Source organism: Oncorhynchus gorbuscha, linkage group LG10, assembly GCF_021184085.1.
Source record: "Oncorhynchus gorbuscha isolate QuinsamMale2020 ecotype Even-year linkage group LG10, OgorEven_v1.0, whole genome shotgun sequence".
Classification (NCBI taxonomy): Eukaryota; Metazoa; Chordata; class Actinopteri; order Salmoniformes; family Salmonidae; genus Oncorhynchus; species Oncorhynchus gorbuscha.
In genome coordinates this window covers 57,104,590-57,120,997 of record NC_060182.1, presented here as the reverse complement: position 1 = coordinate 57,120,997, position 16,408 = coordinate 57,104,590, and the positions used below count along the sequence as shown (strand labels likewise).

Genomic DNA, 16,408 nt, shown 5'->3' with positions numbered 1-16,408 from the left:
TATGATATATTTATGCTAAATTTACTCTGTTTTTTATTCCATTGAGTTTATTTTGTTTCACTATTCCTTGTTATTCTTCTTCTAATGCAGTATTGTTGAAAGTGAACCTGCAAGTAAGCATTTCATTGTACTGTGTACCATCACAAATCTACTTGACTACTACTACTGTTGTTTTTATCTTTGTTGGTCATCCTACAGTATCTATCAGGTGACAGAGCATCACCTCCTTAGATTAGCAAGGTTCCATCTACACTTGTCACATCGTGACATTCACAAACTGATGCACCAGCTGGCCCCAGAGACCTCATTGAAAGCCTAATCGTTGACACTAACAGCAGTGTGGCTGCATCGGTAATTGGCGGACATGTTGCAACTGTCTCCTCTATTTCCTGCTGACTTTCTCTTGGGCTCTTCGGAGAAGCCGAACTCCCCTTGGCTTCCATTTTCTAGGTATTCTGTGGGTATTCTGCTTTCATGATGTCATAATTGTGGCTTTCCTCACATCGAACACTGTCGGGGCATTGAGGGGGCCTGGCAAATGAGCTGGAGATCAAACCATGAGGATAAGATGATGGAAATGGAGATGCTGGGGACGAAAACACAGGATATAAATCAAGGCATGCACTGCATAGAGGTACATTCATTTCTTGGTGTCATGGTGGTAGTGGCGGAGGTGTTTTCCTTCACTCCGCTCTCAGCGTGCCGATTTTTCTGAGAGATCAGAAAGTGAACAGAGAACAGAAAGTGCATATAAACACATCATTAGTCACAGGAAACAAGGCAATTAATCCTTTATTGTGGAGCCAGAGGCTCCTTTTTGTGGATGTCCTTGTAGTAGTAGTAGAGAAAAATAGACATACGGTATTAGCTTGACCTGTGGGGTGTAGCGCAATACTATAAAGGGAAAATGTAGGCCTAGTATATCATTGTTTTGCATTTAAAAAGCCACTTTGCAATATCTACCATGTTTCTTCCAGATCACACTTTCCTCCTCAGCGGGTTTTTGAAACAGTGTGATACCATTCTGTTCCAGCAGCAGCCATTTCTCAGTTCAGCTGAATTCATGCTGACGCTCCGCTTTACTTTTGAAACTCTTCTTCCTGCTCTTTTTAATCTTCAGGGGGAGAAAAGAGGGCCAGCGACCACTGCTGCTGACAGGGACATAACTCGCCTTCCTTCCCCGCATCTCTTGTTTACAGTCTTCCTCTCCATCGCAACCAACCCCTTTCAATGGAGCCATAAAAAGCAAATAGGGGCTTTTAGAGAAATTGCCTGTGCACTAAAGATTAATAACAGTTGGGCCAGCTCAGGAAGAAAGTCCACAGAGGCAAAAAAGGACATTGGAGATTAAAAGTGCCACATCCCTAAATTGGAATGATTCAACAGGCTCTGGCTCTCTGACCATCTTTCGAGAGTCAAGGCGTCAATTAACCTGCCTGATAAGTCATCATTAGGCACTTTGATGGTCGCCTACTGCATTATGTGTGGCACATGACCATTGATTTGTCAGGTGAGGATTCCAACCACAATGATAACAGAATCTTTCTATGGGCTAATTATCATGTGCATGAAGAAGGAATATACTTTAATGATAATCAGATAAAAAGTCTGATAAGAACTTGTAGAAAATATAAGTGTTTGTCTTATATCCATCTGAAAATACTTGCACAGGTGCCTGGGTGTGCTTAATGAATAGATTAGACTGGCCCTGTTCTGCAAGAAAAACTGAGCACTGACTTGATCTCTGATGAAAATAGGTTTGGCTCTATGTATGCCTACGTTACAGTAGGATGGTACAATTATTATTGTGTATAATACTATGCAGTGCAGTAGCCGACAGGAGGCTACAGTGTTTATGGTTATATCCCCATGTTTTTCAGAATGGACCATATAAAGTAGGCATAACGTCGGCACATGTAGCTCCTCCTGGCTGCAGCAGGGAAGAGCGCGCACAGCGTGGCGTTTCCATGGAAACACCCTGCATAGCAACGGGAAGGCGTCTTCAAAGTGAACCCGTAACAACCCTAACAGTGTCAGAAGTGTAGCTTGCTAATGTTGCTCGGTGAATAGTTACATTTTAGTTTATCTAACGGTAGTCCTTAAACGTGTTAAGGTTTTAGTTTGTATCATGTGCACAAATATGAGAGCCCTGGAGCTGAAAACGGAAGGGTTTACGGTGAAGTCAACAATGAAGAACTCAGTGGTAAGTTTGAGTCATCATATCTAAAGATGTGTAGCTAGCTAACTAGTTACTAGCTTTAGCTATAACTAACGTTAGCTAACCCTTGTTCTAATTGTTATAATGTTGTTGCTCGCTAGCTTAGTTAACTAGCTAGCCAGTTTACAAAATACTCTAACTAGATTGCATCAGCAAATCAATGACTTCTCGTGACGATGCCATTTTGGCATAGGGGAAAGTATATTTGGCATAGCTTGTTAACTATACAGTAATAGTCTAAATTAACTGATTCAGCTACTACGTAGCTGACGTCACATTTGCTAGTATGCTCGGCTGAAACAATTGCGCCAAAAGTTCAGCATTGTGATTGTGTTGTGCTTTGTCATGCATAGTCATACACACAGTAGCCCCACGCCCTCTGCCATCAGTATGGAACGCCGTTTTGGTCTTTGTGTGTCAAAAAAGATACATGTCAAATAACACTATTTGAAGTGTCAAATAATACTATTTGACGTAATAAGCTTGTTGACCAATCAGGACCTGAACATGACTCACGTCACGTACATTTATTACGTAAATATTACACATTGATTACACGATTACTCGTATTTCATATTTCACAACGATTCACCGATACCTACGCTATGATGCTGATCATGTTTTGTCTCGCGCACTTCCCCAAGTTCTGTTCTTCCCCAAAAACGGCATCATCTGTTTCAGCAACTATAGTTAGCTAGCTAACTATCTAGGTATGTGTCATTATCTAAAATACCCCTAATTTATACGACAGTTCCTATTTGATTAATGGTGGTCGGACCCACCTATGTGAAGCTAGCCTCAATAAGGATAGCCACTATAGTAGAATTTGCGGTTCGCCTTCAAAATAGAGGTCTAATTGGAAGTGATGCAAATGAATACAAATAGTGCAATCATGCCATAATAGAATAGATCATGCTAAACGAGGTTGTAATATTATTATATAAATTCAACAAAAGACAATTATTTGCTCATTTGACAAAAATATGTTAATCACACTGGATGTTTTTGACTTTGTTGGAATACTTATTTCACTGTACAGCCTGACCTATGGATTGTGGATCGATGACATGGCGTATCTGTCACGTTCTGAACTTAGTTCTTTTGTTATGTCTTTGTTATAGTATGGTCAGGGCGTGAGTTGGGTGGGTTGTCTATGTTCCTTTTTGTATGTGGTGTTTTTGTGTTTGGCCTGGTATGGCTCTCTCAGAGGCAGGTGTTGTTAGTTGTCTCTGATTCAGAATCATACTTAGGTAGCCTTTTCCCACCTGTGTTTCATGGGTGATTATTTTCCATTTCAGTGTTTGCACCATTCGGGACTTTTTCGGTTTTCATTTGGTTTCTCTTGTTCTTTTTGTATTGTGTATTCATTCTCATTAAATTACATTATGGATACATACCACGCTGCTTTCTGGTCCTCCGATCCTTCCTACTACTCCTCCTCAGAAGAGGAGGAGGAAAGCCGTTACAGTATCAGTCTACTCAGTGACACCCAGAGAACATTAGCATTGTTGTTAACTGACTTGCCTAATTAAATAAAGGGTACATAAAAAAACATTTAAAAAAAATATATATAAATATATATATATAAACAAAACATGTATATGTACTGAACCTTGGTTCTGGTGACTTTTTAAAAGGAAAAAACTAAAATAAACCATTATTAACCAAACTATTACAGATAGCAAGCATTACAACACTCCACATAATGCTGTAGACTAGTACAGACTAAATATGCAAACATTTTTAGCCCAATCAAAGGAAATCAGTCTGTACATTTTAAGCCGTTTTGTGTCCCATCCGGATTGGCGGTTGTGCTCACTTGGCCTTAGTCCTCGCTCCTCCTCCTCTTCTCTCCTTTTATCTACTCCTCTTTCTTCTCCTTCTCTCAGCTCTCCTATCTGCTTTCAGCTCCCCTCCTGGCTTTCTCCTTTCCCCTGTTCCACTCTGCTCTCCTCTCCTTTTCTCCTTCCATCTCCCCTCCTGGCTCTTTCCTTTCCTCTGTTCCACTCTGCTCTCCTCTCTCCTTTTCTACTTCCATCTCCCCTCCTGGCTCTTTCCTTTCCTCTGTTCCACTCTGCTCTCCCTTCTCCTTTTCTCCTTCCATCTTCCCTCCTGGCTCTCTCCTTTCCTGTGTTCCACTCTACTCTCCTCTCTCCTTTTCTCCTTCCATCTCCCCTCCTGGCTCTCTCCTTTCCTCTGTTCCACTCTGCTCTCCTCTCTCCTTTTCTCCTTCCATCTCCCCTCCTGGCTCTTTCCTTTCCTCTGTTCCACTCTGCTCTCCTCTCTACTTTATCTCCGCTCCTGGCTCTCTCCTCTCCGCTACTCTGTCCCTCATGCATCCCTACCTCACTCTTGGGATGCTGCCTTCTCTGTCTACACGATAGCTTAAGCTTTTAAAGAGTTAGCTAACTAAAGCAAGTTTAATTTAATTCAGGGTGATTTGGCATTAGCTTGCTAAGTGAACGTTACCTGACACTCTTGTCCCTGCTCCCCCTTTCTCTTTCTGTTATGCTGGTGAATGAGGACCCAAAAGCGACTTAACGAAAACAGAGTCTTTATTCCAGTAAATGACAAAAGTAATAATCCTGGATATATCAAGGAAAAAACAAAACAGGAAAAACTTAAATCCACTCGTAGTTGCGAGGACTGACTGGAGACTCGACCATAGACTGCAGGTTGCTTCGGGAAGGCACCGACCGTAGCAGACTAAGACACCTGCTCATACGCAGCATCTGAAGAAGATAAAACACGACAGGGCGAGACAAGGACACAGAACAGCGAACATCATACAAGGATCCGACAAGGACAGAAGCGGAAAACAGAGGGAGAAATAGTGGCTCTAATCAGAGGGCAAAATAGGGGACAGGTGTGAAAAGAGTAAATGAGGTAGTTAAGGAGAATGAGGAACAGCTGGGAGCAGGAACGTAACGATAGGGAGAGAGAACGAGAGAGAGAGAGAGGAGGGGAAGAGAGGGATAGAAAGAGGGAAAGAACCTAATAAGACCAGCAGAGGGAAACGAATAGAAGGGAAGCACAGAGACAAGACATGATAACCAATGACAAAACATGACACTTTCACTGCTGTGGCTGGAAATATTTCAATTAACTAATCTGAGAAAAAAAATCCAATCGAAGACAGATAAATGCAGCTAAACATGACAGTACCCCCCCACTCACCGAGCGCCTCCTGGCGCACTCGAGGAGGAACCCTGGCGGCAACGGAGGAAATCATCAATCAGCGAACGGTCCAGCACGTCCCGAGATGGAACCCAACTCCTCTCCTCAGGACCGTAACCCTCCCAATCCACTAAGTACTGGTGACCACGTCCCCGAGAACGCATGTCCATTATCTTACGTACCTTGTAAATAGGTGTGCCCTCGACAAGGACGGGGGGGGAGGGAAGACGAACAGGGGCGCGAAGAAAGGGCTTGACACAGGAGACATGGAAGACAGGGTGGACGCGACGAAGATGTCGCGGAAGAAGCAGTCGCACAGCGACAGGATTGACGACCTGGGAGACACGGAACGGACCAATGAACCGCGGAGTCAACTTGCGAGAAGCTGTCGTAAGGGGAAGGTTACGAGTGGAAAGCCACACTCTCTGGCCGCGACAATACCTAGGACTCTTAATCCTACGTTTATTGGCGGCTCTCACAGTCTGCGCCCTGTAACGGCAAAGTGCAGACCTCACCCTCCTCCAGGTGCGCTCACAACGTTGGACAAACGCCTGAGCGGAGGGAACGCTGGACTCGACGAGCTGGGACGAGAACAGAGGAGGCTGGTACCCCAGACTACTCTGAAACGGAGATAGCCCGGTAGCAGACGAAGGAAGCGAGTTGTGAGCGTATTCTGCCCAGGGGAGCTGTTCTGCCCAAGACGCAGGGTTTCTAAAAGAAAGGCTGCGTAGTATGCGACCAATCGTCTGATTGGCCCTTTCTGCTTGACCGTTAGACTGGGGATGAAAACCGGAAGAGAGACTGACGGAAGCACCAATCAAACGACAGAACTCCCTCCAAAACTGTGACGTGAATTGCGGACCTCTGTCTGAAACGGCGTCTAACGGGAGGCCATGAATTCTGAACACATTCTCGATGATGATTTGTGCCGTCTCCTTAGCGGAAGGAAGCTTAGCGAGGGGAATGAAATGTGCCGCCTTAGAGAACCTATCGACAACCGTGAGAATCACAGTCTTCCCCGCAGACGAAGGCAGACCGGTAATGAAGTCTAAGGCGATGTGAGACCATGGTCGAGAAGGAATGGGAAGCGGTCTGAGACGACCGGCAGGAGGAGAGTTACCTGACTTAGTCTGCGCGCAGTCCGAACAAGCAGCCACGAAACGGCGCGTGTCACGCTCCTGAGTAGGCCACCAAAACCGCTGGCGAATAGAAGCAAGTGTACCCCGAACGCCGGGATGGCCAGCTAACTTGGCAGAGTGAGCCCACTGAAGAACAGCCAGACGAGTAGAAACAGGAACGAAAAGAAGGTTACTAGGACAAGCGCGCGGCGACGCAGTGTGAGTGAGTGCTTGCTTAACCTGTCTCTCAATTCCCCAGACAGTCAACCCGACAACACGCCCACCAGGAAGAATCCCCTCGGGATCGGTAGAAGCCACAGAAGAACTAAAGAGACGGGATAAGGCATCAGGCTTGGTGTTCTTATTACCCGGGCGATAAGAAATCACAAACTCGAAACGAGCGAAAAACAACGCCCAACGAGCTTGACGTGCATTAAGTCGTTTGGCAGAACGGATGTACTCAAGGTTCTTATGGTCAGTCCAAACGACAAAAGGAACGGTCGCCCCCTCCAACCACTGTCGCCATTCGCCTAGGGCTAAGCGGATGGCGAGCAGTTCGCGGTTACCCACATCATAGTTGCGTTCCGATGGCGACAGGCGATGAGAAAAATAAGCGCAAGGATGGACCTTATCGTCAGACTGGAAGCGCTGGGATAGAATGGCTCCCACGCCCACCTCTGAAGCGTCAACCTCGACAATGAATTGTTTAGTGACGTCAGGAGTAACAAGGATAGGAGCGGACGTAAAACGCTTCTTGAGGAGATCAAAAGCTCCCTGGGCGGAACCGGACCACTTAAAGCACGTCTTGACAGAAGTAAGAGCTGTGAGAGGGGCAGCAACTTGACCGATATTACGAATGAAACGCCGATAGAAATTAGCGAAACCTAGAAAGCGCTGCAACTCGACACGTGACCTTGGAACGGGCCAATCACTGACAGCCTGGACCTTAGCGGGATCCATCTGAATGCCTTCAGCGGAAATAACAGAACCGAGAAATGTGACAGAGGAGACATGAAAGGCACACTTCTCAGCCTTCACGTAGAGACAATTCTCCAAAAGGCGTTGGAGTACACGTCGAACGTGCTGAACATGAATCTCGAGTGACGGTGAAAAAATCAGGATATCGTCAAGGTAGACAAAAACAAAGATGTTCAGCATGTCTCTCAGTACATCATTAACTAATGCCTGAAAAACAGCTGGAGCATTAGCGAGACCGAACGGCAGAACCCGGTACTCAAAATGCCCTAACGGAGTGTTAAATGCGTTTTCCACTCGTCCCCCTCTCTGATGCGCACGAGATGGTAAGCATTACGAAGGTCCAACTTAGTAAAGAACCTGGCTCCCTGCAGAATCTCGAAGGCTGACGACATAAGGGGAAGCGGATAACGATTCTTAACCGTTATGTCATTCAGCCCTCGATAATCCACGCAGGGGCGCAGAGTACCGTCCTTCTTCTTAACAAAAAAACCCCCCGCTCCGGCGGGAGAGGAAGAAGGCACTACGGTGCCGGCGTCGAGAGAAACAGACAAATAATCCTCGAGAGCCTTACGTTCGGGAGCCGACAGAGAGTATAGTCTACCCCGAGGGGGAGTGGTCCCCGGAAGGAGATCAATACTACAATCATACGACCGGTGAGGAGGAAGGGAGTTGGCTCTGGACCGACTGAAGACCGTGCGCAGATCATGATATTCCTCCGGCACTCCTGTCAAATCACCAGGTTCCTCCTGAGAAGTGGGGACAGAAGAAACAGGAGGGATAGCAGACATTAAACACTTCACATGACAAGAAACGTTCCAGGATAGGATAGAATTACTAGACCAATTAATAGAAGGATTATGACATACTAGCCAGGGATGACCCAAAACAACAGGTGTAAAAGGTGAACGAAAAATCAAAAAGGAAATGGTCTCACTGTGGTTACCAGATACTGTGAGGGTTAAAGGTAGTGTCTCATATCTGATACTGGGGAGAAGACTACCATCTAAGGCGAACATGGGCGTGGGCTTCCCTAACTGTCTGAGAGGAATGTCATGTTTCCGAGCCCATGCTTCGTCCATAAAACAACCCTCAGCCCCAGAGTCTATCAAGGCACTGCATGAAGCAGCCGAACCGCTCCAGCGTAGATGGACCGACATGGTAGTACAGGATCTTGATGGAGAGACCTGAGTAGTAGCGCTCACCAGTAGCCCTCCGCTTACTGATGAGCTCTGGCTTTTACTGGACATGAATTGACAAAATGTCCAGCAGAACCGCAATAGAGGCAAAGGCGGTTGGTGATCCTCCGTTCCCTCTCCTTAGTCGAGATGCGAATACCTCCCAGCTGCATGGGCTCAGTCTCTGAGCCGGAGGAAGGAGATGGTTGCAATGCGGCGAGGGGGAACACCGTTAACGCGAGCTCTCTTCCACGAGCTCGGTGACGAAGATCTACCCGTCGTTCTATGCGGATGGCGAGTGCAATCAAAGAGTCCACACTGGAAGGAACCTCCCGGGAGAGAATCTCATCCTTAACCTCAGCGTGGAGTCCCTCCAGAAAACAAGCGAGCAACGCCGGCTCGTTCCAGTCACTAGAGTCAGCAAGAGTGCGAAACTCTATAGAGTAATCCGTTATGGATCGATCACCTTGACATAGGGAAGCCAGGGCCCTAGAAGCCTCCCTACCAAAAACTGAACGATCAAAAACCCGTATCATCTCCTCTTTAAAGTTCAGATAATTGTTAGAACACTCAGCCCTTGCCTCCCAGATAGCTGTGCCCCACTCTCGAGCCCGACCAGTAAGGAGTGAAATGACGTAAGCAATCCGAGCTCTCTCTCTTGAGTATGTGTTGGGTTGGAGAGAGAACACAATATCACACTGGGTGAGAAAGGAGCGGCACTCAGTGGGCTGCCCAGAGTAACATGGTGGGTTATTAACCCTTGGTTCCGGAGACTCGGAAGACCAGGAAGTAGCTGGTGGCACGAGACGAAGACTCTGAAACTGTCCTGAGAGGTCGGAAACCTGAGCGGCCAGGGTCTCAACGGCATGACGAGCAGCAGACAATTCCTGCTCGTGTCTGCCGAGCATTGCTCCCTGGATCTCGACGGCAGTGTTACGAGAATCCATAGTCGCTGGGTCCATTCTTGGTCGGATCCTTCTGTTATGCTGGTGAATGAGGACCCAAAAGCGACTTAACAAAAACAGAGTCTTTATTCCAGTAAATGACAAAAGTAATAATCCTGGATATATCAAGGAAAAAACAAAACAGGAAAAACTTAAATCCACTCGTAGTTGCGAGGACTGACTGGAGACTCGACCATAGACTGCAGGTTGCTTCGGGAAGGCACCGACCGTAGCAGACTAAGACACCTGCTCATACGCAGCATCTGAAGAAGATAAAACACGACAGGGCGAGACAAGGACACAGAACAGCGAACATCATACAAGGATCCGACAAGGACAGAAGCGGAAAACAGAGGGAGAAATAGTGGCTCTAATCAGAGGGCAAAATAGGGGACAGGTGTGAAAAGAGTAAATGAGGTAGTTAAGGAGAATGAGGAACAGCTGGGAGCAGGAACGTAACGATAGGGAGAGAGAGCGAGAGAGAGAGAGAGAGAGAGGAGGGGAAGAGAGGGATAGAAAGAGGGAAAGAACCTAATAAAACCAGCAGAGGGAAATGAATAGAAGGGAAGCACAGAGACAAGACATGATAACCAATGACAAAACATGACACTTTCACTGCTGTGGCTGGAAATATTTCAATTAACTAATCTGAGAAAAAAAATCCAATCGAAGACAGATAAATGCAGCTATCTTGCTTGCACTTTATACAGTTCCAAACGAACTAGCTAATGTTAACTAACTTGCTAGACTAGTAACGTTAGTTAAGTGTGTTTCTATCATCAATATACTTATGGATATTCTATAGCTAATTGCCGTTAATTGTGGCAGCAGCATTATAGATCTAAATTATGTTAGTAGAGTTGTCAGGTTATAGCTAGCTTATGTAGTTAACTAGTTAGCTAGCTAACGTACCTTTCTTGCAGTTTCTCATGCACGTGCACTCTGAGGTGATTGAAGTTAATTGTGTTTTGCGCCACAGAGCTTCTGTATTGCGCACGGGTCACTCGCTCGCTGGTCACTGGTGCGCCGTGTTTCTTGAGTTGCAGGCTGCCTGCCACAGCTCACAGAGATAAATAACCTTCAGAACTGTTGAACCCAGACAGATTATTTATTTACCATGAAAAGCGAATGTGCTTCACAGAACTTTATTGAAACTATGTTTGGTAGAAATAGGATGTTACTTTTGGTGTGGCGGCAATTATGCCGTGGCGCAGCACCACACTTACAGTGGGGGAAAAAAGTATTTAGTCAGCCACCAATTGTGCAAGTTCTCCCACTTAAAAAGATGAGAGAGGCCTGTAATTTTCATCATAGGTAGAATTCAACTATGACAGACAAAATGAGAAAAAAAATCCAGAAAATCACATTTTCGGATTTTTTATGAATTTATTTGCAAATTAAGGTGGAATATAAGTATTTGGTCACCTACAAACAAGCAAGATTTCTGGCTCTCACAGGCCTGTAACTTCTTCTTTAAGAGTCTCCTCTGTCCTCCACTCGTTACCTGTATTAATGGCACCTGTTTGAACTTGTTATCAGTATAAAAGACACCTGTCCACAACCTCAAACAGTCACACTCCAAACTCCGCTATGGCCAAGACCAAAGAGCTGTCAAAGGACACCAGAAACAAAATTGTAGACCTGCACCAGGCTGGGAAGACTGAATCTGCAATAGGTAAGCAGCTTGGTTTGAAGAAATCAACTGTGGGAGCAATTATTAGGAAATGGAAGACATACAAGACCACTGATAATCTCCCTCGATCTGGGGCTCCATGCAAGATCTCACCCCGTGGGATCAAAATGATCACAAGAACGGTGGGCAAAAATCCCAGAACCACACGGGGGGACCTAGTGAATGACCTGCAGAGAGCTGGGACCAAAGTAACAAAGCCTACCATCAGTAACACATTACGCCGCCAGGGACTCAAATCCTGCATTGCCAGATGTGTCCCCCTGCTTAAGCCAGTACATGTCCAGGCCCATCTGAAGTTTGCTAGAGAGCATTTGGATGATCCAGAAGAAGATTGGGAGAATGTCATATGGTCAGATGAAACCAAAATCACACTTTTTGGTAATAACTCAACTCGTCGTGTTTGGAGAACGAAGAATGCTGAGTTGCATCCAAAGAACACCATACCTACTGTGAAGCATGGGGGTGGAAACATCATGCTTTGGGGCTGTTTTTCTGCAAAGGGACCAGGACGACTGATCCGTGTAAAGGAAAGAATGAATGGGGCCATGTATCGTGAGATTTTGAGTGAAATCCTCCTTCCATCAGCAAGGTCATTGAAGATAAAACACGGCTGGGTCTTTCAGCATGACAATGATCCCAAACACACCGCCCGGGCAATGAAGGAGTGGCTTTGTAAGAAGCATTTCAAGGTCCTGGAGTGGCCAAGCCAATCTCCAGATCTCAACCCCATAGAAAATCTTTGGAGGGAGTTGAAAGTCCGTGTTGCCCAGCAACAGCCCCAAAACATCACTGCTCTAGAGGTGATCTGCATGGAGGAATGGGCCAAAATACCAGCAACAGTGTGTGAAAACCTTGTGAAGACTTACAGAAAACCTTTGACTTCTGTCATTGCCAACAAAGGGTATATAACAAAGTATTGAGATAAACTTTTGTTATTGACCAAATACTTATTTTCCACCATAATTTGCAAATCAATTCATTAAAAATCCTACAATGTGATTTTCTGGATTTTTTCCCCTTGTTTTGACTGTCATAGTTGAAGTGTACCTATGATGAAAATTACAGGCCTCTCTCATCTTTTTAAGTGGGAGAACTTGCACAATTGGTGGCTGACTAAATACTTTTTTGCCCCACTGTAAATGAATGCAGAGGAAACACTGGTGTAAACTCATCACAGTGATTTTCTGTGGGTGTCACCGAATAGACTCTTTTCACAACCCATAACCCGGTCAGGTCAAGCCATATTAGCCAGGTGAAGCTAGCTGGCTATTTATAACATTAGTTTTGGACAACAGGGTTAAGTAGCTGGCTAGCTAGTTATTTCAATAGGAGAACAACAAGTGGCTACATAGCTAATACGAAGAATATTGTTTTCAGGACGGTTGCATTAGTGCAAGCTAGGTGCCACTGGTGCAAGCTAGGTAAAGCTAGATAGCTACCACAGAAGTTGGAAATAACATCTGTTTCAAAGATATATGCAAAAAATGTGCATCCTTCTCTTTTGACCTGATCTAATTTCAAATGCTCACACAAACGTTTTCCTATTGGGTCAAACAAATAATGCCTTATTACCAATGCAGTATTGTACAGCTGTGACAGTGATTGTAATGGTGGCTCTTGGCTTGCACGTGCAAATTCAGCACATACAACATTCTATAATAGAATTGTTTCTTTTTTTGGGGGAGACACGCAAAGACCCAAACGGCGTTCCATAATCAGGTTGGTTGTTGGTAGGATGAATGGGATAATGGAATGACGGGGCAACCTGTCACTGGCTTCCTGAAATGACTCTCTCCCTCTCCTGGCAGGAACAGAGACATGCTACAGTAGCAAAATAACTAGCATTGAAATGCTTACTTACGGGCTATTCCCAAAAATGCAGAGAAAAATATAAAAGAAAGATAATAACACAAGTAATTCATACACAATGCGTATAAATAACTTGGCTATATACACAAGGTACCAATACATTGTTTACGTGTAGGGGTACGAATTAATTGAGGTAGTTACACTACATGACCAAAAGTATGTGGACACCGGCTCGTCAAAAATATAATTTCAAAATCATGGTCATATGGAGTTGGTCCCTCTTTTGCTGCTTTAACAGATTCCACTCTTCTGGGAAGGCTTTTCACTAGATGTTGAGGGAAGGTTTTCCAATAGATGTTGGAACATTGCTGCGGGGACTTGCTTCCATTCAGCCACAAGAACGTTAGTGAGGTCGGGCACTGATTTTGGGTAATTAGGTCTGGCTCGCAGTCGTCATTCCAATTAATCCCAAAGGTGTTCAATGGGGTTGAGGTCAGGGCCCTGTGCAGGCCAGTCAAGTTCTTCCACACCGATGTTGACAAACCATTTCTGTATGGACCTCGCTTTGTGCACCCGGGCATTGTCATGCTGAAACAGGAAAGGGGCTTCCCCAATCTGTTTCCACAAAGTTGGAAGCACAGAATCTCAGAATCGCTTCTGTGGCATACCACTTCGCGGCTGAGCCGTTGTTGCTCCTAGACGTTTCCACTTCACAATAACAGCACTTATAGTTGACCGGGGCAGCTCTATTAGGGCAGAAATTTGATGAACTGACTTGTTGGAAAGGTGGCATCCAATACATTGAAAGACTGAGCTCTTCAGGAAGGCCTTTCTACTGCCAATGTTTGTCTATGGAGATTGCATGGCAGTGTGCTTGATTTTATACACCTGTCAGCAACGGGTGTGGCTGAAATAGCCAAATCCACTCATTTAAAGGGATAAATCTGACCCTTGTTTAAAATTTTAGCCTAAAATGACATAACCAAATCTAACTGCCTGTAGCTCAGGACCTGAAGCAAGGATATGCAAAATGTGAAGTTTGTGGAAATTTTAAATGAATGTAGGATAATATAACACATTAGATCTGGTAAAAGATAATACAAAAAAATAAACAACAGGCGTTTAAAAAAAAAGTGTCCATCATCTTTGAAAAGCAAGAGAAAGCCCATAATATAGTATAGGAGTCTAGGCGCAATTTAGATTTTGTGTGTGTATGCAACGTTTCAGATTGATCTTGTGAAGCATTGCAATAGTGCACAATATATTTTATCAAGTCTGCCCAAATGTGCCGAATTGGTAAATTGATGTATTTTGAAGTACATAACTATAGAGAACATACAAAAAATTATATGGTAATACAAAATGTTTACACACTCCCAGGAATATCATACATGATGGATCATTACCTTATACACTAACTTTCACACATCTAGATGGCCGGGCAGGTTGGGTGTGGAGCCAGAGACAGCAGGGCTTCAAACTGTAGAACCCAGTCACTACATTTGTATATAAAAATAGATTTAAAAAAACTATGCTACATTTTTATCTCTGGGACCCTCAGGATGACAACTCAGAGTAAAATGACTGAATGTAAGTACATTATTTACCTTCAGAGGTGAATGTACATATGGGTAGGTGTAAAGTGACTAGATAACGGGATAGATAATAAGCAGTTTGTAAGTCGCTCTGCATAAGAGCGTCTGCTAAATGACTTAAATGTAAATGTAAATGCAGTAGCAACAGCACATGTGATGAGTGAAAAGAGTTAGTGCATGGGGGTTGGGGGGGGGGTCTTTGGTTAACTATTTAGCAGTCTTATGGCTTGGGTGTAGAAACTGTTCAGGGACCACTCCTGTTGGTTCCAGATTTGGTGCACCGGTAGCGCTTACCGTGCGGTAGCAAAGAGAATAGTCTATGACTTTGTTGGCTGGAGTATTTTACAATTTTTACAGCCTTCCTCTGATACCACCTGGTGTAGAGGTCATTATTATTATTAATCAGCAGCCTGGATATTGACCCTCAAATGAGTAAGAGGAAGAATGAGAGGAAGAGAAAAGGGAGAATAGGTACTTGCTGGACACATTTTCTGACTGAGAGTTCTCTTTCAAAAAGAGGCAAGTATTTTGCCTTTTTGTTGTTACATTGCCTGGTGTGTGTGTGTGTGTGTGTGTGTGTGTGTGTGTGTGTGTGTGTGTGTGTGTGTGTGTGTGTGTGTGTGTGTGTGTGTGTGTGTGTGTGTGTGTGTGTGTGTGTGTGTGTGTGTGTGTGTGTGTGTGTGTGTGTGCGCACGCGCGCTTCTGAAATGTCTTCATCCAGTGCAGAAAATGCAGGTAAAGTACAATGAAGATGTACCTGTATTTAAGGATGCAGAGCAGGTGCTGCACCTCACTGACAGCCTCACGTCGACCCTTTCATACTCTTTCTTATTTATTTATTTAACCAGCCTTCTGTATCAAGCTAATAGCTGGCATTACAAGCAGTGTCTGTCAGCTTGTACCTTACTCTCCATCTCTATTTGAGCACAAACACAAGGTAGAAAGGCATGGCCATCGAGTATCCCCAGAGGTGATAGGCTAGACCTCATAGACGTTGAGTTAAACTACTGAATGAGTAATTTCCAAAGACAGTCTGGCTCCCCCAGACCACTCCTGTCCATTTTAGATGAAGATGGATCAGGAGAATGTAATAGATATCAGAGCCCATCAGTCCTAATTGACGTGTCCTATTGATTGGTCAAGTAAACCCATCTTCTGAGCCAGGAAGTAGGTTATAGTGGGACATTTTGACAAACAGCCCTCTCAGTGTTTTGTAAAAAGGCCTAGGCTTTAGGCCTAAAATGCAACAGTAGATTATTTATACAGTAGGCCAACATTGTTTGTTGCATATTTTGGCATTCGGCACTTAGGCTATGCCTATTTAACAGCGTGGTTTCATAGACCAGACGTAACATAGTGAATGTAAATCTGGGACACTCAAATTGGTATGATATGTTATGTTTGGTATGGTTCATAAGACAGAAGGTTATTTAAGGCAAAAACAAAAGTAGGCTGGTTGGTCGGGGTGGATGGGTAGACCTATAATGTGAACGTCTAGCAACCCAAGGATTGCGTGTTTGAATCTCATCATGGCCAACTTGAGCATTTTAGCTAATTAGCAACTTTGCAAATACTTACTACTTTTTGGCTTCTTTGTAACCCTTCCCCTAAACCTAACCTTATCCTTTTAAACTAACTCCTAACCCTAATCCCTAGCCTAGCTAACGTTCGCATTGGCCACCTAGCTAACGTTAGCCACAG

General features: G+C 44.6%; 1 protein-coding gene across 1 annotated transcript in view; it reads left to right on the top strand.

Moving 5' to 3' along the window:
- The first annotated feature begins 1,991 nt into the window (after positions 1 to 1,991).
- LOC124046266 (parkin coregulated gene protein homolog) overlaps positions 1,992 to 16,408 on the top strand; it is a 277,559-nt gene continuing 263,142 nt past the window's right edge. The window contains exon 1 of the mRNA XM_046366438.1: positions 1,992 to 2,203. Within this exon, the coding sequence (XP_046222394.1) occupies positions 2,129 to 2,203 (75 nt within the window). The 5' untranslated portion in view covers positions 1,992 to 2,128. The remainder of the gene's footprint in view (positions 2,204 to 16,408) is intronic.